Source organism: Melopsittacus undulatus, chromosome 10, assembly GCF_012275295.1.
Source record: "Melopsittacus undulatus isolate bMelUnd1 chromosome 10, bMelUnd1.mat.Z, whole genome shotgun sequence".
NCBI classification, from domain to species: Eukaryota; Metazoa; Chordata; class Aves; order Psittaciformes; family Psittaculidae; genus Melopsittacus; species Melopsittacus undulatus.
This window is the reverse complement of record NC_047536.1, coordinates 4,882,813-4,906,139: the sequence shown is the minus strand read 5'-3', so window position 1 is coordinate 4,906,139 and position 23,327 is coordinate 4,882,813. Positions and strand designations below refer to the sequence as shown.

The following is a 23,327-nucleotide window of genomic DNA, read 5'->3' as shown; positions in this document are numbered from 1 at the left end:
GCCACACTATGAGGGTTTTCTTCTTTGCCTGGCAGTGGTTTCAAATACCCATGCAAATGTTCCTTCATATCGAGACCAAATCTAAACACCACTTCCTTGGTACAAAGTCTATTTCCCAAAGAGTGGTTTATGTCATCCTCAAACTATTCATGGGTTCAACTCAAGTTTGCTAAACTGTTACAGGAAGAAGCATTCAGGTCTGCACCAGGAACAAGAGGGTGGGTCCCTTTTTCATTTGTCCCACGTTGCTCTCTAGGGAGGACTTTCATCAGAACAAGGGGTTGGATGAAGCTCCCTCAGACTGTTCTGTTGTGTTTGGTTTTGTATAGAAGTGTTTTCTATATCATTTTAAAATCTGCATTTGAACAGAGCTTTGAACCCAGTGCCCTGCCCTTGGACAGGTTCTCTGGAGCAACTGCAGGTGTGACCTAGAATCATAGAATCATGGAATGGTTTGGCTTGGAAGGGACCTTAAAGCTCTTCCAGTTTCACCCCCCTGCCATGGGCAGGGGCACGAGCAGGTTGCTGCAAGCCCTGTACAGCCTGGCCTTGAACACTGCCGGGGATGGACATTCACAGCTTCCTTGGGCAACCGGTGTTTCTCACTGGAACAGGACATCCATGGGGGAGAGCCAGCAGCTGAGTTATGAGCATTTCTGTTGATGAACCTGTTAACCACAGCCAGCACCCTGTGTGTTTTGTTAGCAAGAGTGCCAGAATAGGCAGCTCCCCTCCTCTGTGTCCTGGTTTGCTCATCCCTGTCCCTGTGCCATGTGCCCTCTTGTGCCAGCATAGCAGTTTGGCTGCATGGCGAACTGGACTGGGGAGCTGATCAGGATGAAGTTTTGCTGGATCACTTATTTTTTTTGGCCATATTACTCTGAAGTCAGAGCAATTTTCCTAACCTGACTACTCTGTGGCTCCACAAAGAGCTGAACTTGCAGAACACAGGGCTTTGGCAGAAGGGCACCGAGCAGCCACGTGAGGTTTAGAATACATCTAAACCAGAAACAGTGACTAAGTGTAAAAGCAACAGACAGCTAGGATCCTTCAGCAGCCCCAGACTATTTGTTGTTTTCAAAGACCTGCTTCCTTAGAAATCTCCTTTTGAAGTAATTTGACGTGCCATTTCCAGCTCCTGTGTGATCTAAGTCAGTTATTTTCCCTTTATCTGCCTCTGAATGCTCCTGAATGTCTCTATAAACTTTCCTGGTTGGCAATATCTCCTCCTATGTAAGGGGACCTGCATTAGTGTGGGGTTTTAACTTAATGCTAGAGAAGCTTCTGAAGTCACCCATTTGAGCTTCTTGAGGACTTCACCCTGCATTTTCTTTCTCATAGAAATAGCATGTGGCTGAGTTTGAAGGATTGGTCAGGTGTAGATCCCTCAGGTGGAAAATCCCTCTTGTAGGCATGAGAGAGTGGATAAGGGATTCATTCCTGTCCTCGGTGAAATCAATGTGAGGTCAAATGTCAATCTCAGTTGTTCACTCTTCCCCAGGATTTCATCCTTTGTGCTCTCACTATTAATGAATTTCTCTCTCCGTCTCCTTCCCACAAGCTCTCATCCATCCTGATTTGAAGTCGCCTCCAGTAAGTGTTGTAACGCTAGCTCTTTGCTTTACTTGCAGAGAGGATACTCCATAAATCTAACATTAGTCATGGCATCTGGCGAGAGATACCAAGGATAGGCTGCTTTGACTCAGAGCTTATCTAACCATATCAGCCCTTGTCTTTGCCTTTCAGGGAGCTGAGGTTCCCCTGCAGGAACCAGGGCCCATTTCTTGTGAGCTGATGCAATCATGCAGAGCCAGTGCTGATACAATAGCAGTGTAGGGAAGCCACATGGTGGTGAGCTTCTTCCTCCCTGGGCATTGTGGTTGGACCCAGATGACCTTTGCAGTGGGCTTCAGCCTCACTCCTTATGGGAAAGGAGGGCTGCACCTCCCTGATGGGAGAATATGACTTCTCAGGGTCTGATGGATACCAAATCCTACATGGGTGCTTCTTCCACTGTGATATCACTGAAAATAAAGCAGATCTTATTGCTCGGCTTTGAGGCCAACCACCATAGCATATCTCATATCTGCCTGTCTAAACTCTTTCAGTCAGTGTTGCTTCATCCATCCTGTCCATTGGGAAGGATTGCTCCACACAAAGTGCTCACCTCCAAACTGCACCAGGGCTCTTGTCTGGTAGAGAGCTGCTCTGACTCAAAATTAGCTGAATGATGAGGACAGTGCTCAGTCTTGGGGATGCTTAGATTTACACTCAGGACCCTTGCTCCAGCAGAAGACTGGCATTATCAAGTTTAACTTGTTTCACTTTTAAAAGCATTTAGGGTGAACTGCCAAAAATGCCATGAGTCAGGTATAAATCAGCTGTGGTGGCCCATGTGTGAGAGGACGTGCACCTCTGGTTTAGTCTATCTGTTTTCATATACTTATTCAGATATAAAAGGTTAAACGTTGTTGCATGGATGGCCATAAACCATGTGTACACGAAACACTGGGAGAGGCTGGGAAGGGATCTGGCAGAGAAAAGCAGGATGAACACAAATTCATAAACCCAACAGTTCTCAATCTGTTGTATGTCTGTGTGTGTTTTAAATCAACCTTGCTTGGAAGGGAAAAACCAAGGAGGCAGCAAGAGGAAGGAGGAAAGGGTTGGGATATGATCTTTGTTCAGGGATGTGTCAGAACAGCATGTTGTGTTGGTTTATAGCTGCAGAGGAAGGAGAAGATGGAGTAGGGAATGCAAAATGACAGGGAGCAAATAGATGTGCTATTTGCCTGATGTATTTTGCTGCTAATTAGTATAATGCCAATTAGACATAAGTAATCTTTTTTCTTCTTCTTTGGCTGTGTAAGTTATTGCTTGAGAATATGCCAGCTAAAACCAAGATATTAAACTTGGAGTGATATGGAGATCTCTTTTCCTTGAGGATCTCTAGATGAAATTACCCAGACAACAGGGATCTTGACAAAAGCAAGATTTATTATATCTGGAAAGAGAATGAATAAAAGCAAAAGGAATTGTATATTCTGTGTCTAGCATCTTGCTGCTTATTAGCCACAGAGGAAGGGGCACCCACTGAGATGCAGATAAATCAGGGAGAGAAGGCAAATATCTTGCCTTTCCTGAAACCCGTGCTGTTTTCATGCTATTGTTCCCCCTATCAGCAGCCATATCCTGAACCTTTCCTGTGCTCAGGCAGCTCCATGATGCAGGTAAACCCCCTTGGCCACACATATTCTATTTTTCATCTCCAAGCCCTGTTTTCTCTTTGCTAACCCACATCAGAAGACACAAGACTCATGCTGCTTTGCCTTGGGGCCCTCGGGATGTAAACCTCCTTAATGATGATTAATGGCTTCCTTCAAAGGGTCAATTGCTGATCCTAGACCTCTAAAATCACAGATCCTTTTGAGTGCTCTATCTGTCCAGTTCCAAGCTGCTTTTTCAAACAGGTACACCGCTGCTTTGCTCAGTGCTACACACATCTATTGCTATGGACTATGTGTAAGGAGCAAACCTGCTATTACCATCTTCTCCCTTTTGACAAATAATCTGTAAAAATTATGCCCTTGAGCTGATTCTGGAAGTTTTCAGCCATCTCTACTGGACCATGAAATCAGAACTTTCTCATGATCATCCTGCTGTTCCTTTGTGCTGTGCTTTGGGGGTGACAGAGATGGCAAATCCCCTTTCCCAACACAAGGTGATGATGTATCCCCCTTGTCCTGCCAGGATGCTAGGCAGCAGGTTTGATCCTCGCTCATTCCTTACAGCATGTTTTATTCATCCTGCACCTTTAGGACTGCCTCTGGCAGCTCTCCCTCGAGTGGTGCAAACTTTATTGCATCTCACCTCTAGCAGTCTGTAAACTGCAGCACTCAGGAGTAGCTGGAGGTTGATATTCCCTATCGGAAGTGATTATCCTTCTTTTCCCCACCCTCCCACAAGTGTGCCTTTCTGCTGTCCTAATAGCAAACACAGGGCAGAGCAGTATTCATCAGAAGCTGGGCTTTTTCCCTGGATCTTCCCAACAAACTATAACCAGTCTGCTTCATTCCTGAACCTCCCCGTTTGCATCAGACCACTGATATCCTCCCAGAGCTGCGCCTTTAGCAAGCTGCATTGGTAAACAGATAGACTAAATACATCCTAGTTTTTACATGAGGAGGTGAATTCTGCCCTGCTTTGGCCATCACCACTGCAGATCCTTTCAATGCCAGTGTGGGGGATTATGGCAAGTGCTTCAGTTCAGAACCTTTGACTACCTGAGCTGATCCTTGGCACATGTTGTGGCTGCACCACAGGAGGATGTGATCAGTGCATAGGCTGTTCCTGCCATGTCACAGACACAAATCCCTCCCCATTTAGTTTCCACTGCAGATTTTCAACCTCTGAGGCTGTGTGTATTGGAGGCATCAATAATGTGTGTGTTCAGCTGGGTTTATGGCACGTCTCCTCACTGCAGAGAAATGGGCTGGGTAGTTCAGAGGTTCAGGCTCTTCTGTGTGGACTCTGAGCAGTCAGACACCCCTATTTGCTGTTGGGTCATTTTCATTACATACCCCTGGTTTTGATGCTCACAAAGCTGCTCTATGTTGGATTTCACCTGCGTTTGGTTCTCTATGGCTGATTGTGGTATCCAGGTCTATACATGCACCCTCCATCAACACACACATTTCCTCCTCAAGCCCAAGAGCATCAGCTCTGGATTTAATGCCCATTCCCTGTTCCTTCAAATACCCACTACAAATTCTGGCAAGGATCTGGCCTCTTCCTCCTCTCCATCATGGCTGAGCCAGCCAGCGTGTTTCCAGACTGCAAGAAAGCTGAAGCGACAAGTGAATGTGCTCACTTTACTCTTAAGCAGCCCAGGAAAGATCTGTGGAAAGAAAACAAAGCGCATGCATGCAAATCCATACTGTCATTTCCTCTCCCAGTTTCCTTGGGGTTTGGCTTGACTCTTTTACAAAGGCTCTTCCTTGTCCCCTGCTCCGCTTCCCTCCAGTGGTCTTGGTTTCCTTTGTTTCCAGCTCTCCTTGTTGGAGGCAAGCCCTTTTCATAAAGTTGTGATTTCTTTTGTCAGTTAAACACCTATGTGACTTCAAAGGCCTCGAGCAGCACTTTGCTGTGTGGCTACCGGCTCCCCTGCAAGAATAATTTCCCCTGCTTCATTGTCCTGCTGGAGAAAGATTATTAAATTGTTGATGGAGAGTTAACAATGGTTTTGTTCAAAGGCAGACATGCGTACTCCCTGACACAAGAGCTTTAACACCAGCTTACAAAGAAAGGAGCAAACATAGAGTGCTTGTAAAACCAGAGCAGTGCTCCTAAGTCCCCCTTGCACATGAACTGGGGCACCTTGCAATGTGCTCCACGGTTGAACATGTGGCTACAAGCCTGGAGGTGACAAAACTGGGCTTGATGGAAATGAGTTTAAAGAATAAATTAAAATATCATGCATTAATTCTTGCTCGTGATGAGGATTGAGGAACTAACAGTGGGGGGAGAGGACCACCCCTTTCAGGAGCAGTGGGAGGACTGCACAGTGTCGGTATAAGGCTGAATCACTCCATTCCTCCTGCTTGGAACACGCCAAGCACACGCATGCATCTCCCAGCCAGGCTGCAGCTTCCCAGCAGCTTTAGAAATCTGCAATGAGGATCATTATATAGACTGTACAGCCTCGGGCTGCTTGGCATTTTGTGTTATACAGCCTTGGTTTTGATTGCTTATCACTTCAGCAGATTTCCAACACTAAGGCTTGAATTTTCCATGCTGGGTTTCCCTCGGGTCGATGCCTTTTTCTTCTTTCCTGGAGGTTTAGCAGAGGTGTTCCAGCTGTTTCTTGAGAACAAGACGTGCTGGCTCAGCCCTGCTAACAAACTGATTATAAGACGTTCTTTTCAAGACCCATTAGCTTAACCATGTGTCGGAAGAGAGGTGTGGAATTTGGCACGGAAGCTGTCAGCATCAGTTGGGGGTTGCATGCCCCGAAATGCCTGAGTCCCAGCACGCAGCCCTGGTACCTGCTCCCACACACTGCTGTGTGGCCTTCAAACAGCAGCAGCACTCAGGGTCCTTGCATCCCAGCCATCCCTCATGGACCTGGTGCTGCAGCTGCTGCTGTTTGATGGCATCTCTCTTTCCCCAGTACACTGAAGATCCCCAGCTCTCTTTGGGGTGCTGGATGCTGCATGGTTGTTCCTTGCCAGTGGGAGGGCTGAGTGTGGCTTGCTCTGCTGCAGGGTCATGCATGGGCTCTGGTGACAGGGTACATCCAAGTGTGGTGTGCTGGGAGAGCTGCTTTGGGGTGGGGTAGGGGATCCAGGGTCCTGCTGCTGTGGGGTGATGCAGCTGGGCTGTAGTGTCCTCCCCCTGCCTGTGTTGGAGGCAGCTTGCTGTCAGACCTTCAGGCTGACATCCCAGCGGTCCGTGTAGAGCCGAGGACCCATGAAGAGCATCATAGCTGGCACTGGGTATGGGGCTTGGTCCCTCCCTGTGTGCCTTGTCATGGAATACCAGACTGGTTTCTGTTGGAAGGGACCTTAAAGCTCACCCAGCTCCAACCCCTGCCACGGGCAGGGACACCTTCCACTAGAGCAGCTTGCTCCAAGCCCCATCCAACCTGGGTGCCAGCATAAGGGGACTCCCTTTACCTTCCTCTTCCTTTTATTGTCTTTCCTGAGGTGTGTTCCTTGCCTTTGTCCTGCTTCTTCCGTGGCAAACCGGCGAAGGCACCGCCTCAGGCTCCAGTGAGCTCCCTGATGAGGTGCTGCCAGGCAGGGAAGCCACTGCAGCTTTAATTAAATGATAAGGGCAGAGCCCCGGAAGTGGGGAGATAAGTGCGGGGGGCTGTGTGCTGCCACACTTACCCAGGCTCTTCCTAATTAGTTTTGAGGAGCTCGGGAGAGGAAGATTAACCCTTGGAGTGAGGCTGGCTGGAGCCATGGGCTGCAGCAGAGCCACAGTGCTGAGCCCAGCCCCACACATGGGGCTGTGATTCACACTGTGGGGTGAGCACTGGAGGGGACCCCTCCGTGTGTTCCCCCAGAGCTCTGTGCCTTCATAGAGAGGCTGGGACAGCGGGGATGAGACCCCTGCTTCACATAGGCTCAGGCACAAGGTAGAGATCAAGGATCAGCTGCTCAGGTTCCTCCTGTAAGAACATTTGCTGCTATAACATGTGCTATGCCTGGCATCTTGGGGTGGTTGGGTTGCTGCCCCAAGGCTTTCAGTGCAAGCGGGTAGAGTGTCTCCAACATCTGGAGAGTGTCCCCAGCCTCTGGAACAGCAGGAGCACAAGGCACAATCCTGCAGGAGCCATGGACAGGACTCCCGTCCCTTCTATAAGCCATTATATATCTCAGTGATACTCTGAGAGGGGGAGAGGGGTAAGAGTACCACTCTATTTCAACATCCCATAATAATATGGACAAGGACCTGGTGCCACAAGGGCCACGCTGCTGCTGTTCACCCAGACACAGCAGACCCCGGATGGAGAGTGCATTGCATTAGAGGGCTGGGTAAGGGCACCTCAGCTATGGGTCGGTGAGTAGCTGGAGCTCTCACTGGCATGGGGATCACTGCTCCTGGCCCTGGTGGCCTGGCCCCGTGTGGTTTTCCCCATCCCATCATCCAGCAGCACCAGGAGGCTCTGGGCCATGCGCCCCTGTGTCCTCAGGGAGCCCCTGACTGGACAAAGGGATAGGTCAGCCTCATAGACCCAGTCTGGGACCCCCACTGGGAGGGTCTGGGAGCATTCCTGTGCTCGGGAGACAAGGTGGGAATGTGGAAGGAGCAATTGTGTCGGTATTTGGGTAGCAGGAATGCGCATACAAGGCATGCATGAGCTGACAGCCCCAGGGGATGGCAGCTGGTGTTCCTCTGCCCATTTACATAACCATCAGCCTTCAGAGAGCACTCAAAAGCCAGAGGAGCCTTGTGCTCCCCTGCCCCTCCTCTTTGGGATGGGGGGGAAGAAGGGAGGCTGCTCTGCTGCCCACTGCTTCTTGTCAAGACCTTTGTGCACTCCTGAAGCTACTACAGGAGTTGTTACTCGCCTGGGCTGGATATTGCAGGAGCAGGTAATGAGACTGGGAAGAGAGTTTGGTTATTGCCTGACTCCTTGACCTGCCTGGTGGTTATTTGTTGAACCGCTGTTGTCTGTCGGTGTCTTGCGAAGTTCTTCCTTGGCCAGAGGACAGTGTTTGGATATTATAGGAACCAGGATTTCATTTCGGAGCTAGGCTTGTTACTGTGTTTTATACAATGTGGGTGAAGAGGATCATAGAATCACAGAATCCCAGACTGGTTTGGGTTGGAAGGGACCTTAAAGCTCATCCAGTTCCAACCCCTGCCACAGGCAGGGACACCTTCCACTGGAGCAGCTGCTCCAAGCCCCTGTGTCCAACCTGGCCTTGAGCACTGCCAGGGATGGGGCAGCCACAGCTTCTCTGGGCACCCTGTGCCAGCGCCTCAGCACCCTCACAGGGAACAGCTTCTGCCTAAGAGCTCATCTCAGTCTCCCCTCTCGCAGGTTGCATTGCCCAGTGATGCTCTTTACCTGACTTGGTTCTCGGTTGCTTGAAGTTCTGGCAAACCTGAACTGCAAGGACACAGTTTCTCCATGGACATGTGCCACTTACCAAATATTTTGAAACATGGCAGTGAAATCTGCCCATAGATTCCATTTCCAAAGGAGGTAGGGAAGGAAATGGTTGTGGTTTTCCTCCAGAGTAAAGCAATCCCCATATCCTCCAGCCCAGTGCTTCAGAGAAGCAATTTTCTGTGATCTTTTGACCCTTTTATTGTACCTTCCCCAATTCCTGCAGCCTGGGGGGTAGAGCAAAGCCTTTTCTTCCCCCAAACCCTGGGATATCTCCCAGGTGGTTCTGTTCTGTGCCTCAGAGGCACAGAAGGACCCTGGGGAGCACAATTCAGTTCTGCAACACGAAGCAGACCTTCATGAAGTGAATTAAGACTGCATGGACAATCCTAATTTTGGCATTTCCTAACCTTTGAACCTTCTAATCCTACTAAAGTAGTTCTTAACAGAATTATTCAGTCATTTAATGTAACAATTCTGCTTTTATAGCCCAGCAAAGGTTGCAGCCCCACTGTGCCAGGGATCATGTCAGTGGCCCCACACAGCACAAAGTCTATTATAGGGGATTGAATTTGTCTCACTGGGTATCACATGGGTTACAATGAAAGCCCCCATCTGAGGGGCAGATGGGGCTTTTAGGTGTCCCATAGTCTATCACTTGGCCTTGTGAGCCCTGCCTAGCCCCTGCAGGAACATGGTGAGTGTCCAGAAACATCCTTTTGGGTACTAGGATCACCTCCCATTCCTGTGGTGATGTGGCTGTGGGATATGCATCCTACCCAGCTGCCTGCAAGTTGCAGGGATAACGGGAACAATAGGTGGTCCCTCCAGCTCCAACTATGGCAGATAAGGGAAGAACATGTCCTCTGGGAGCCAGGGCTCAGGCTTTCACTGCTGACAGTGGTTTAGTGCTACCTGTGCTGGTGATGCTGAGGCTGGTGGGTGATCTGTCCACATTCATTACATGCTGGTTCTGCTGTGATCCCTTTGGCAGGATCTGGGAAGTTGTTTGCTCTGGTGCTGCAGTTAGTGTGTGCTGTTGTAATGTACTCCAGGGGCCATGGCTTGATCTGTGTGTGCATCTGGGGGCTGACAGGCATTAACTTAGGAGCAAGATATTGGTACTGGTGTTTGGATACTACTGTTCAACATGGGGGGAGAGATGCTCAGTGCTGTAGGGTCTGAGGCGATGGCTGTGCACACTTCCTCTCTTGACTTTGGTGCCTAGGAGAAACCCATCTGTGTGCTGGCATCAGTCTGAGGATCTTTCTCAGTATTTATTGTAAGAACGGGTGTTGCTTGTTATTGCCCCTAGAGCTGTAGGTGTGGCATTGAACTGCAGTAACCACCTCTATGGGCAGTGTCGGGTCGGTTTCAGATACCAGAAGCCATCTGTCTGTGTGCTGTAGTGGATGGTGTTAAGTTTGGAAAGCCATCTGTCTGGGTGTTGTAGTGCTAGAATTGGTCCCCAAAGCCGTCTGTCTGGGTGTTGTAGTGTTAGGAATGGTCCTGCAAACCGTCTGCCTGGGTGTTGTAGGGATGGTGTTAGCTCAGTCGAGGAAAAATAGGGGCTGACGTGGACTGCAGGGAGCTCTCTGCTTGTGCTTTCAGCTTCCGATATCGCTGTACTCATTGATCTCTGGAGCATTGCTGTGGAAACAGGCAGCAGTCCAGCAGCCTTGCCCAAGGCCTGGAAAGTGCAATTGGTGTTGTGCTTGTGCTGCTCCAGAGGTAGAGTGCTGTGGTCACGTCCACATGGGATGTGGGAATCAAGGGCCAGAAAGGAGACAGACTGAGGAGCTGCAGGAGAGCTTGCTGCTCCAGTCCCCTGTGTCCGGAGGGAGGGTGGGCATTCCCTGCTGGGGATAACACACTGGCCGTGTCCACCTCATTTGGGAGCCTTGAAGGGGAAACCTTATGTCCAGGCTTCTCAAAGGAGATCATAGCTCCACAGCTACCTACAGCACAGCTTCCCTCTCCCAAAAGGCCTTGAAGAGGAAACCATGTTGGGAAGGGGCCACCAAGCTCCTGTAAACCAAGGGAAGCTCACACTGAGCTGGCCAGGTGGCAATGGGCTGTTGAGCATCTCTTGCTGCCAACATGGGGATACTTCTCCCTTAGGCTATTAGGTCAGGCATGCTGCTGCTGGGAGGGAACAACATGGATAGGAGTAAGTCAAGGGGTGGGATCATGCAAGGCAATGCTGGGAAGCAGACATGAAGAACAGAACAGAATAAAACAGAATATGATAGGGTAGAGTAGGATGGAATGGAATAGAATATAATAGAATTAGGATAGGATAGAATGGAATAGGTTATACTAGAATTGATTAGTATTAGAATAGAATGGAATAGAATAGCAGTGGGGATGCTGGGATAAGAAACTGGGATGTTGGAGCACACTCTCCACATTGCTGTACTGTTGGGGTGTAGTGAAAAGGGAGCAGACCATGAAGCTCTGGTGCCTGGAGGAAGCAGCACTGCAGGAGGGTGGTATCTGGAGGGAACAGCAGTGTAAAACATGGAACCTGGAGGAAATGGCACCATTAGAACAGCATTGCCTGGAGGGAAGACAGCAGCGGGGAGGAGGCAATACCTGGAGGGAGCAGCAGCACAGAACATGGCACCTGGAGGACGTGGCACCATGGGGGACCAGTACCTGTAGGCAGCAGCGCCATGGGGGAATGGTAATCCTGGGAATGGCGCTGCGGGGATTGGCACCTGTAGAGAGCAGCGCCATGGGAGAGTGGCACCTTCGGTAACTGCGCCATGGGGGACAGTGTGTGTAGGGAACAGCGCTGCAGGGGAATGCTACCTGTTGGTAGTTGCGCTGTAGGGGAGTGGTACCTATAGAGAACAGTTGCATGGGAGAATGGTACCTGTCAGCAGTACCACGGTAGGGGAATGGTGCCTGTGGGGAACAGCGCTGTAGGCAGTGGTACCTGGGGGAGTGATGGTGAGAATGGCACCAGTAAGTGATGGTGGAGCATGGGAATGGTGCCTATGCTCAGGAGCTGTATGGTGGGAATAACCATTGGAAAGAGCGGCATCTCAGAGGCTGTTCCCATTGCATAGATGCAGTAGGGGCAGGCAGGGAGGGCAGTGCTGCTGGGATGGGATGTCATGGGAGTTCACCATGTAGGAGATGTCCCAGGAGTGGTCTGCAGAGCCTGGAGGGCTCGGTGTGGGGCTGTTTCCAGGTGTCCACACCAGGGCAATGGAGGTGATAAAGCTGCCTGTACTGGATATTGCATCCTTCCCTGACTGAAAGACAGCCATGTTAAAGGAAGTACCTTGCACCCCAGCTCTCAGTTTGCAGCCTGGGGTATGCTCCAGCTCTTTACCCCCTGGCCAGGGCTACACTGCTTTTGGGCTCTGGGCAGGGTTGGAATCAGTGGCCAGTGTTCTCCATGCCACCAGGTAGGGAAGATGACTCTTTCTGATCTAATGCTTCAGGAAAGCACCCTGCTTAGCCTCCTACACTGTCACATTCCCCATTTCTCTGTACCACTGAACCTCTCTGGTCGCTCCTAGCATGCTCTGCTTCCCTCTTCCTCCCTTCTGGACTTTCTGCACCCTCTGCTGTGCTCTGCTGTCTCACATCTCTACAGTCCCACTGTCTTCCCTCCCAGAGCAGCTCCACCACATCCCCTCACGTGCAAGATGTGGCCTCCTGTGCCGCATCATCCCTGCACACCACACATGCAGTGCTGGTGTCTGACACAGAGGGAAGACAGGTAGGACCAATCCAGGCTGTGGATGCTGCAGATGGTTGCAACATAAGCAGTTGAGGTTGGCTCTCAGCCTCTGTTTGAAGCTACCTGGCTTGCAGTGGGTGAGTGAACCTCGGCACATCCACTGCAGGAGATGGAAGTGCCTGCTGAATGAGGCTGCCTGCTTTTGTCTCCTGTCTGACAGTGCACTGTTGAAATCTCCCACTAAGAGCTGCTACTATTAGAGGAGCCCTTAAAAGTGGCTGCAACAGGATGTGTCCCTGCCCTGCGTGGGGATGTAGAGAGAAATAATTAGCAGTGGCACCAATTTGTGCCTCTTCCCAGAGGAGACAACCTGGCACTGTCTCCTTCACAGACTGCAGAGGTGCCCTGGATGTCTGGAGATGAGAGCAGACACCAGCATCCAGAACAGAGCCACAGCTTGAGAGAGCATCCCCTCTTCCAGCCAGAACGGGGGCACGGGTGCATCTTTGAATGCCCCATGGTGTGAGCCCCAAACTGTGCCCCCCTTTCATCTGGAAAACTCAAAAGGATGCAGCTTTTACTGCTCCAGATTCATTCCTATGCAATGTGCTGAGGCAGAGCAGCCCGGGGAAGGCTAATGAGGCTACCATAGGAATGCAAAGCTGTAGGAAGTGGGGAGCTAGAAGACCGGGAATGCCCGATCAACCACACAGCTCTCCCAGCTGTGAAGCAGAGCCTTCTGGTGTGGAAATGGCAATATCAGGATGGGCCAGCTCTCTGAAGGAGAGGGCAGACATAGCTTTTACTTTGCATGGCCAGGATGCTGTGGAGGAATGGGATGCTGGAGGTAGGGCATGGCCATCCTCTTCATCACCTGGGGTTCAGAGTCACAGAACTGCATTCCTGGGGTGGAGGAAGGATCCAGAATCCCAAGTACACTTTGTAAGGTGAAGTGGGCACCTGGACCCCAAGGGAGGTTTAAGGTCTGCCTCCTCACCACACTGCAGGGCACCCAGGATCAGCACTTTGTGGGCAACATTCCCACCTCCAAAGAAGGTTTTCTGCTTGCCTGCAGGGGCACAGCCAGTCTCTGAAGCACCACCAGCATGTGCTGAGAATTAGGCCACAGGGTCGTGCTTGCTGCTTGCTCTAAATCACAGCTATTCAGGAATGACACCCTGCCCTGTTCCCGGGCTCTTGAAGCAGAGCTGGTTGTGTTCATGGCACATAATATGCTCCTTTAGCAGCAGAGCTCTGATGCCAGCATCTCACTGCAAGCGAAGGGACTGCACTGGAAAAGGATATTAGTGCCAGAAACAGACAATGGGAAAACCAGAATAAAAGACCCTGAACACAGCGTTCCTGCTTGATCCTGTGCTTTCTAAGCTGCTGTTGGCACAAGGAAATCACCATAGCTTTGTTCCCTGGAGAGGTAGCTTTTATTTCCATCCTGCAATTACCCTTCATGGACTCAGCAAAGCACCTTCTGTCAGAGCAAGAAGTGACAGCACTCATCTGCTCCCCACCCTGGGAGCGTGCAGCACCGAGGCATGTCTGGAAGTGGAAATGATGATGAGCCATGTCATTTGTCTGGTAGGAAAGCAGATGAGACAGAGACAACAGTATTACCTCTTTAATAGAAGTGAAAGACAGCATAACATGACCCCAAACTGACCACATCAGTGGCCACCAAGGCATCCTCGTGTCCTGAGAGGAAGACCTGGTGGATCATCTAGGATGTGAGCTCTGGTCTCTGCTTTGATTCACACAGAGATGAAAACTGAGCTGTCTCACCTCTGGGTTTGTTCTTGCTTTCTATCTGCAGCAAGGAGAAAGAAATGAGGCAACTTTAACAGGAAATAGGACAGTTGGTCTGTGGCCAGCGCTGAGAATGACCCCAAAGTATGCACTGGCGAGCTCTGCTCTCACACTGCCCTGTGTGGGCATCTTGTCCCGTGATGCTTGTGCTGCTTTTGCTGTCCCTTGCACATGTGCTCATCTGAGTGTGCCCATTTGTGTTGCATGAGCGCGTCGGTGGCACCAGCTGGGCTGTATCTGTGTGTGTGTGTGTGCACGTTGCTGTTTGATGCACAGCCCCTCTGCTTAAGGTGCCACAAGCCGGGTGGCTTCAAGCTTTGCTTCAGGTCCCCATGTGAGTCCTGCAAGGGCCAGTGGGCTCCAGGGAGGATAGTGTAAGGCTGGAGAAGGTAGTGAAGGGTCAGCAGTGGTGGCCAAGCAACCTCAGGGATGCTGGAGCAGGGCCAAAGGACTCAGTGGGTACCAGAGGGATGCTGTGGGATCAGTGCAGGACTACAGGGAGGGCTGGCAGAGGCTGAAGGGTGCAGGAGGATCCTGAGGGCGGGTGTGGAGGCTGGGGCTGTGCAATGATGTGACCCTCTCGTCCTTTTTCTGCTCCTCATTAGAGTCCCCTGAGCGGAGCAGGCTGTGAAGGGGGTCTGCGCTGAGGTATGTCCTTATGGCTGCTGCCAGGATATCACAGCTTATGTGTATGCCCGGGGACGGGACACAGGAGGTGGTTCCCAGCACTGGGAGGACTGTGGGTGCCAGAGCCTCCACAGGAACCAGGGGCACAAACTGGGGTGCCTCAGCCCCCTAAGGAGCTCAGACCAGGGAATACAGCCACTGGAGGCTGTATTAGCGCAAGATATACTCATGCACTGGTTTGTTGCTAATGTTGCCCCTTCTCCCATGCCCATCTCTTTAGTCCTCACGACCCTTGACAACTGTTCCTGGCACTGTGTTTAGCCTTCTCCTTCAGAGACCTTCCTCTCACCCCAGGGTTGCCTGTGTGTGAAAGCTGTGCCAGGGTGACTGGGGGACATCTGTGTCCATGAGCCCCAGACGGGTGCAGGAGAGATGTGCTGATGAGGGCAGAGCCCCCAGCATGCTGTGAATGGCTCCGGTTTGCTTCTTCCCAGGAGTGAGGAATGCCAGTGGGGCTGTTTGTCAGGAGTGAGCTCCTGGGTGGACATGAAGAGGACTTCTGTGAACCAGAAGGGATGTTTGCAAGTCAGAGCAGGCTCAGGCTCGTGAGCAGCTCACCCTGTCATCAGCACCAGCCTTGATCTGCCAGTAGGTGCTTATGGGATGTGATGTGTCCCAGGCAGTGGCAGGGGCCTGTGTTGTGTCTCAGTTTGGGGTAGGTGGCAAGGAATGGCTTGTGTCTGGAATGGCTCTTGGAGGGACACTCACCTCTGCATGGGAACACTGCGTTTCAGCCTCTGAAGACTTGTTACAGGTACTCCCTGTGTAAAGGATGCATGGCCAAGACTCAAGGTCTTGCAGTGTCTGGGGCAGACGGTGGCTGGTCTGTGAGGACACCAGACCTCAGTGGTCAGTTTCTCAGCTGTTCCAGGAGCAGAAAGCTATTGATGCCCTCAGATAGATACCTGGCTCTCTCAGGGGCTGGTGCTTGGTGCTTGGGCACTCCTGGGCCAGGACTCATGAGTGTCAGGTATGTGCAGCCTCTCTGGGGGTAGATGTGGGTTTGCCCATGTGTGCTTCGCTCTGTGGGAGACCAGATGATGTCTGAGGAGTTCTGGCTGGGCTTGGGGCTCCTGCTGTGGGGTGCCTGGGATGTTTGCAGGTGGCCTGGCATGCCTGATGGAGAGCCTGATGGAGAGCCTGATGGAGAGCCTGGTGGAGAGCAGGGCAGGGCTGGCCAAGGATGGTGCTCAGGAAGTATGCCCCTCAGGGCAGTGAGGAGCCTGCCTGTGTGTAGGGCAGTTCCCTGTCTCTGTGTCAGTGGTGCCCAAAGATGCTGGACCAAAGGGGTTCCTGAAGCCTGGTGGTGCCCACAGCTTGGGGGGTGGCAAGTCTGGTGCCAGCCTGTAGAGTTCCTCCTGTATGATGCACATCTGCCAAGGGGCTGAGCTCTGCCCTGTGCTCTGCCTCCATTTCTCTGCACACATCTGCTGCAGGGAGGGTGCTTGTCCAGAGGGAGCTGTGGCTGTGAGCTTGGACTGGAGGCATCAGCTGCCAGGATCCTTGGGGTCCTCTCCCAGGTTCTGCGTTCATCCCTGTGCTCCATCATAGAATCCCAGCCTGGTTTGGGTTGAAGGGACCTTAAAGCTCATCCAGCTCCAACCCCTGCCACAGGCAGGGACACCTTCCACTGGAGCAGCTGCTCCAAGCCCCTGTGTCCAACCTGGCCTTGAGCACTGCCAGGGATGGAGCAGCCACAGCTTCTCTGGGCACCCTGTGCCAGCACCTCAGCACCCTCACAGGGAAGAGCTTCTGCCTAAGAGCTCATCTCAGTCTCCCCTGTTCTGGCAGGTTAAAGCCATTCCCCTTGGCCTGTCCCTACAGGCCCTTGTCCAAAGCCCCTCTCCGGGTTTCCTGCAGCCCCTTTAGACACTGGAGCTGCTCTGAGGTCTCCCCTTCAGGAGCCTTCTCTTGTCCAGGCTGCCCCAGCCCAGCTCTCTCAGCCTGGCTCCAGAGCAGAGCTGCTCCAGCCCTCAGAGCATCTCTGTGGCCTCCTCTGGCCTCGCTCAAGGAGATCCACATCCCCCTTACAGTAACACACATTCAGTAGCATCCTCACGTTCCAAGCTGGTGGTACCCAGGTGTGTGTAACGATGCTCTCACTTCTCTGCAGATCTCCGGCCTCTGCCCGATGTAGCCATGACTGGGACCTGTACCCGGGAGTGCACAGAGTTCGGCCACTCCGATACCTGCTGGATGCCCGGCCAGTCCTCCCCCAGCCGCAGGCCCAAGAACGCCCTCAAACTCTCCACTTTTGTGCCTTACCAAGACAGAGGGAGTCAAGAGCAAGTCGGGAATGGCAGCCCCAGACTCTCAGAAGAGCGCAGCACCAAAATGGCCAACCTCCGCCTGCTCCCCACGTACAGTGCCTTCTCCAATAGTAGCCATGAGCCCTGCAAGGACTCTCCCATGGAGGAAATTCCTCTCACCCAGACCTCGGACTTCCAGCCAGCCACCACCCCCTCTTCCCAGACCACCAAGAGGGAGATCTACCTGTGAGGCTGGGCGAGGGGCAGGGAGCAGACGCGCTTCTGAGGCCAGTGTCCCGAGGAACACTTTAACCTTCAATGCTTTATCGCTCCGGTTCTCCAGGCAGGGGGCTCTGTGGACAGCAGGGCAGGGCAAGGCAGGGATGAGAGGAGCACCTTTTTAACCTGTCCTTTCCCGGGGCCAGGGGTGGGTGGGAAGGATGGAAGCATCCGAAAGCCCATTTCCAGGCACTTGTGGGTGCATGTCTCCGAACTGCTGCATCGCTGGGGAGGGCTGGGCAGGCTCCTGGTGCAGAGGGCATGGCTGGGGAGAAGGGCTTATGTACCAAAGGTCCATGCAGAGCTGGTGAGTTCCTGGGGCATAGGATATGGGGTGTCCCCGTGCATGGGGAGCGAGCTGCCTGTCTCTTTGCTGTAGACTCCTGTAAATACGAAGCTTAGGAATGACATTCAAGTCCTGCCTGATTGAAACTTTTTATTGTCCTTGAAACAAAAGACATTTAAACAAAAACAAAACAAAAAAACAGAAAAAAAGGAAAAAAAAAAGAAAGAAAAAGAAACCAGAAACAAACAGGGAGCAAGTTCCAGCTTTGAATGGTTTGCTGTGTGGAGAAGCCCGTGGGAGCGCAGCGTCCGGCCCACACTCATGTTCTATATTGTAAATAGAGATGTGACCAGTCCCTGAGACAGCAGCTGGGGAGCTGGAGGAGAGGGCAGCGTCCTAGCCGGACTGCAGGGACTTCTCAGCCTGGACCTCTTCCTGAACGTTGTCACTGTGCCCACAAGCTGCAGGGTCCATAGGGACTGCCCGGTGCCATAGGTGGGGTCTGCTTTGGGGGGGTTCCCTGGTGGTGGCGGGTGGAGGAGGGATGGGGAAGCCCCCAGTGAAGGGACCGGCTGGGTCCGGAGAAGCCCTCAGTCCCACTCTGCTGGCAGGGAGGTCGTCATTGGCTCTGGTGTCTCAGCCCATCGCCTTGTGCCTCCTCCGGGGCAGGGGATGCCTGTGGGGCCGGCTGTGCCATGCCTTTGACCTCCATCCCATCCGCCTGTAAGCCACCATTGCCTTTGTGAGGAGGAGCTTTGTCTCAGGGTCACACCGGGGGCTGCCGAGCCCCTGCCCACTGGACTCCTGCTGCCCTTAGGCCACAGGGCCACTCTCACGGGGTCCAGCTTTCTCTTCCATTGTCAAAGGTCCACCGGTGTCCCCGGCAGGTTCCCACTGCCCCGGCATCCTCGGCTCCCTTGCAGGGCACCCAACCGGGGCAATGGAGAGGACCCCCTTGCCCCTCAAGGGACTCCACAGAGGGGGATGCCTGGGCTCTTTCCTGAGCCTCTCTGCTCCCTCGGAGCCAGGGCTTCCTGTTTTGGGGGCTCCATGGGCAGGAGGGGTCCAGGGGCCTCACACCTCATTCCTGGATAGCCCTTCCTGGTCCTCCCCTGCCAGGATGCGGGGAGGGGCTGTGCTGCACCGTTGTTCTTCCCGTATTCACATTGATCGTCTTCATCTCTGGCATCTTCCTTAGGGAGCGAGGCCAGCGGTAACTGCAGGACGGTTGCCCCCGTGGCTCATCTCCGGTTCACGCAGCCCAGCACAGTGGGGTTCTGCTGGGCTCGACTGGCACGGGGACACCGCAGGGAGCTGGCACCCGGCTGCTGTGGGTCAGAGACTGCCCTGCCATAGCTGTAGTGCCTGTTGGGGTGCAGCGCACCGGGGACCCCTCTTCCCAGCCTCCTCCCTTCCAGCACCCCTGTCTCTGAGCAGCTCCTCTCCCTCTGCTTGGGCAGCGGTGGCAAGATGGGGGCAGCTCCCCAGTGTGGCTCCAGTTGGCCTGAGGGGATGCAGTGGGTGCCAAGAGAAGGGTGGCAGAAGGCGCCTGCTCACACCCTGTGCCCCAGCCCTGCTCCTTGCCATCCCCGGGCAGCACCGCATCGCCCGCAGCCCTGGCACCTCCGGGTGTCACCGGAGGGGGCAGGACCCTCCTCCCGGCCTCCTGCTGCTGCTGCTCCCTTGGCAGGCACGATGCTCCGGTGATGTCCGGCCGGGCATCCCTGCTCTGCCCTTGCCCATGGCGGCCGGACGGCAGGGTCCGTGTTCCCCTGGTCCGGCTGCCTGAGCAGGTCACGCTCCTGAACTTGTTTTTATTGTAGCTCTGTAGTTTCAGGGCCAAACTGGGCAGAATGTGCAATTTGGCCTCGCTGGCCAGGATCTTTGACTCCACTGCCAACTCGACTGCTCACGCCTCCCCTCGGCTCAGGCAGCAGCAGTGTCCAGTGCCCCTCTTGGGGACCCCCTGAGAGAGCAAGACCAGCTTTTACCCCAGCCCCTCGTCTGCGGGTGGGCTCCCTGCCTTCTGCTCGGGGTCACAGAGGGACTCTGAAGCTCGAAGCCCCATGGCTGGAGTTGCTGTCTTGTCTCCTGGAGCGCCTGGCGATGTCCTCAGTGCAAGGGAGGGTGAATGCAGAGAGGGGTCCCTGAGGAGCAGGGGGTTTGTGCCATGGGGAGGGTGGGATGCACAGTGGGATGGTGGGGTTTGGTCTTTGGAGGGGAGCACAGTGAGGAAAGGGCATGGGTATCAGCGGGGTGGTGGGTATCTGAGGGGTGGAGAGGGGATGGGTGTCTACGGAGAGCATGGAGGGGGTGAGGGTGGGGAGGAACAGAGGTGGCACAGGGAGTGGGTCCTCATTGGGGTGCCATGGGGTTGGGAGGCTCCGTGGGGGCAGCAGGGGTGGGTCCCTGGGATGATGGAGGTGCTGGGAGAGGGGTGTTAGGGGTTTGTCCCAGGGTGAATTTGTCAGTGTCACTGGGGGAGGGCACAGAAGAGGTGCTGTGGGAAAGAAGCTCATTTGCACAATTATAAGCCAGAAGGATAAAGCCTCTGTGCACGTGGGGGGATGATGCTCCCCACGGGCTCCAGTCTAGACAAGCACAGGGAAGAGGAAGGGGGTTGACGCCTCTGCAGGGGGGTTCACTGCATCTCACACTGCACTAGGACAAGCCAGGGGTAAAACCAAAGGTGGAAGCCAGGGAGCAGGCGGGCTGCGTGGGAAGGATCTAAGCGACCCCTTTGTAGCTCTTCAGTGTTGGTTCTATTTATACGAGATTTCATTTCCTTGCTTGTGATGCCTTGTTTTTTGTACAGTTTTATGTACATGCAGGTGTAGCTTTTCTAAAGGAGAAATCCTATGGCAGAGTAAAGTACCCAACTATTTTTCAGATGGTGACCTATGTCTAAGGCAATGCCTCTTGCTAAGGTTGTATTGCTCTCAATGTGTGATGCATTTCCCTGTGCGGGGAAGGCTTTGGGCCTTGGGCTTGGTTTTCCCCGGGCGCTGTGAGCACAATTGATTCCCTTGTAACTCTTTCTGTTCAGAGCAGTGAGCATGACACCGTCGTGATCCCCTTTCCGTTCTCTCCTGTTCTGTTTGTTTGCTGAGCTGTCAGATGACCAACTCCATTGTAATTAGCCCTTCCTAAAGCTTTACAATAAAAGTGTTGAAAACCTGACTGCTTGTGCCTGATGGATTCTTACCATGTCTCTCATTCTTCGAAGTGGCTTGGGGCATACTCAGGGAAGAAAGCCCATGGAGGCAGTGAATGGAGGTGACTGTAGGTTACCTGCACTTGCTGCCCTCCTTCAGGTACAAGGAGCCTTGGTGTGTCTGCTCTTGTGTCCTTGCTCCTGTTCTCCGGATTAAGGATGTTTCTGTCCAGGTACAAGCAGGACAAGCCCACAGAGCAGTTTGCCACAGACCAGTCTCCTTTATTTAAACCCAGAAGATTTCAGGGAAAACAAGACTTCCTACACCTGTCCCTGTCACCAGCTCAGGTGGGAACAAGGGCAAGTCCCACCAAGCTCCACATTCCCACCTCCATCAGTGCTCCTTGGAGATCTGGTGCCATTTCCCACCATTTCACCATCTCCTTCCCCAAGCCTGGTTGATGTTTTTAAGGTAGTTCAGACCCTTTAGAAACAGCTGGGCCACTTCAAACGAGGGCATGGTTGTGGCTGCTTCCTACTGCAGCTGCAGGGAGCTTGCTCAGCCCTGGCTCTTGTGTTTTCCTGCTTGCCTTTGCACAGCACTGCGCTAGGCAAGATCAATAACTGCACAAGGTAGTTGCTTAGCTTGGAGTAGAGATGCTTCCTCATTACTGGGGTTATATATGGGTGTGATGTGTCTTGGCTGTGTTGGGCTCACACACAGCATCGTGCCTCTCTTTGCTGAGCTGCAGGCACTGGGCTTGACATGGTCTTAGCACCAGGCAAAGGCAAGACTCATCTCCAGCTTGGAAGGCATCAGCAAATATTCCTGGGGAAGAAGAGTTTCCAAGTGAAGTTATAGATCATTGTTCCCTAAGTGGGGTTTTGTAGACACTCCTTTGCTACCATTCTCTTCCCTCTGGGCTCTCCTGTGGGCAATGCCTTCCACTCCCGAGGAATCGTGTCCTCATGGTTGAGGGATTGGGGGATCTCAGCTGCCCCTGTGTGCCCCTGGACAGCAGGGATGTGTCTCCAGGGATCCTGGGGAACCAAGTGGCCTTGCTGCCTGTTGATGCCCCATCCCAGGGAAAGAGGATCCAGTTGCTGAAGATGATGCCAGACTCCCACATCTGGTACAGCAGGGCCACCAAACATTGCTGCCAGCACCCAGCTGCCCCGGGATAACTGGGATCACCAGAGAGTGTCTTCCTAAGGAGAGGCACAGTCCCAGGACCTCCCTGCCCATCCTGAACATGCCTGGCCATGTGCCATGCCCTATAGCTGCTCCTCAGGACCCCTCCTCTTCCCCAGTCAGCCCAGTTCAGACACCCTGTGCCCCCATTTGTGCCTCCTTCTGCTCCTCTGCTCTATCCTTCTCTACCCCACCAGCATGTCCCATCTCACCCACTCCCTCACCTCCTCTGTTATCTCCTTGTCTCTCCGCCCCTGCTCCCCTCCTCACCCCACCACAACGCAGCAAGCCTTTGGGTGCTCCAGCACAGCCCTAAGCATCACATCCATGCCCTGAGCATCACAACCAGCAGGCTCTGTGCTGGTCTGGAAACTGTTTGGTTTCCATGGCAGCACACATCGATTGCCAGGGTGGGAAGGGACCTCGCGCATGCTGCTGGTGAAGGATGCTGCGGTGCATGGCTTGGATGGTTTTGGTACCCTGCACATGAAGGTGGAAGGGGTATCCTGGTCCCACCAGGCTGAGCCTCGTGAACAACTGAAATGGAGTAGAATGAGGTGGCCTTGGTGTCCCTGCCAAGTCTTTGGAAGTTTGCACAGCCTGGGTCTCCACAAAAACCATCTGAAGTGGAGAAGCTGTTCCTACTGCCTACTCCTTGATGGCTCTCCCTGTGGTGGAGGTACCTGCAAGGAGGGTGATGGTCTGACTGGCTGTCAGATGGGCACAGTGTGTGATGGGTGATGGGGTGAACTTGCTGCATAAGCTTTGTTCTGACCTGGGTTTCTGAAGCACGTCTGGTTCAACAGGACCCTGGGCTTACAGCAGCAGCTGGGAAAGTGCCAGGCCAGGGACACTTATTTTGATGGAAAAGTGTTTCCTGAGGGCCTGACCCTGCGGCTCCAGCTGCCTGCACTGATCTGGCAGATTCACTTACTTGCACTGTGATGTGGGATGAGGTTTGGGATCTCCTGGCTCTAACCAGGAGTGATCGGGTGCAGTGGCACCACCTTCCTCATGGAGGCTGCCTCTCCTGAGGCTTTGCTCAGTAAAAAGCACAGTGAGGTTTAAAGCAGGGTTGTCATGAACAGAAGATCTGTGCTTACTTGGTTCCTGGTCTCAGTCCCTCACTTGCAGAGCAATGGGCATTTCTGCATGCTGGAAACAGGGATCCAGGTGGAACTCTCAGAACTGCCTGACTATTTCACTGAATGAAACAAAATGATCCTGATATGGTTCCTGGGCCAAGCAGATGTGGTGGGAGGACAAAGTGAGCCAGCACAGCTGTGCACAGAGCTGGCTGAGCTGCCCAGGCAATGAGTTCCAACCAGGATGCCTTTCATGC

At 53.1% G+C, this 23,327-nt stretch overlaps 1 protein-coding gene across 2 annotated transcripts in view; it reads left to right on the top strand.

The window, feature by feature from the left end:
- The window catches only part of PCDH1 (protocadherin 1), a 53,957-nt gene extending 34,134 nt beyond the window's left edge, over positions 1-19,823 (top strand). Inside the window, exons 5-6 of one of the 2 annotated variants that reach the window (XM_034066571.1) lie at positions 14,744-14,786; positions 16,939-17,072. In XM_034066571.1, the coding sequence (XP_033922462.1) occupies positions 14,744-14,769 (26 nt within the window). In that variant the 3' untranslated portion in view covers positions 14,770-14,786; positions 16,939-17,072. Of the gene's footprint in view, positions 1-14,743; positions 14,787-16,938 lie in introns of both variants that reach the window. The other variant, XM_034066572.1, reaches the window with a different exon arrangement.
- The last annotated feature ends 3,504 nt before the right edge of the window (positions 19,824-23,327 follow it).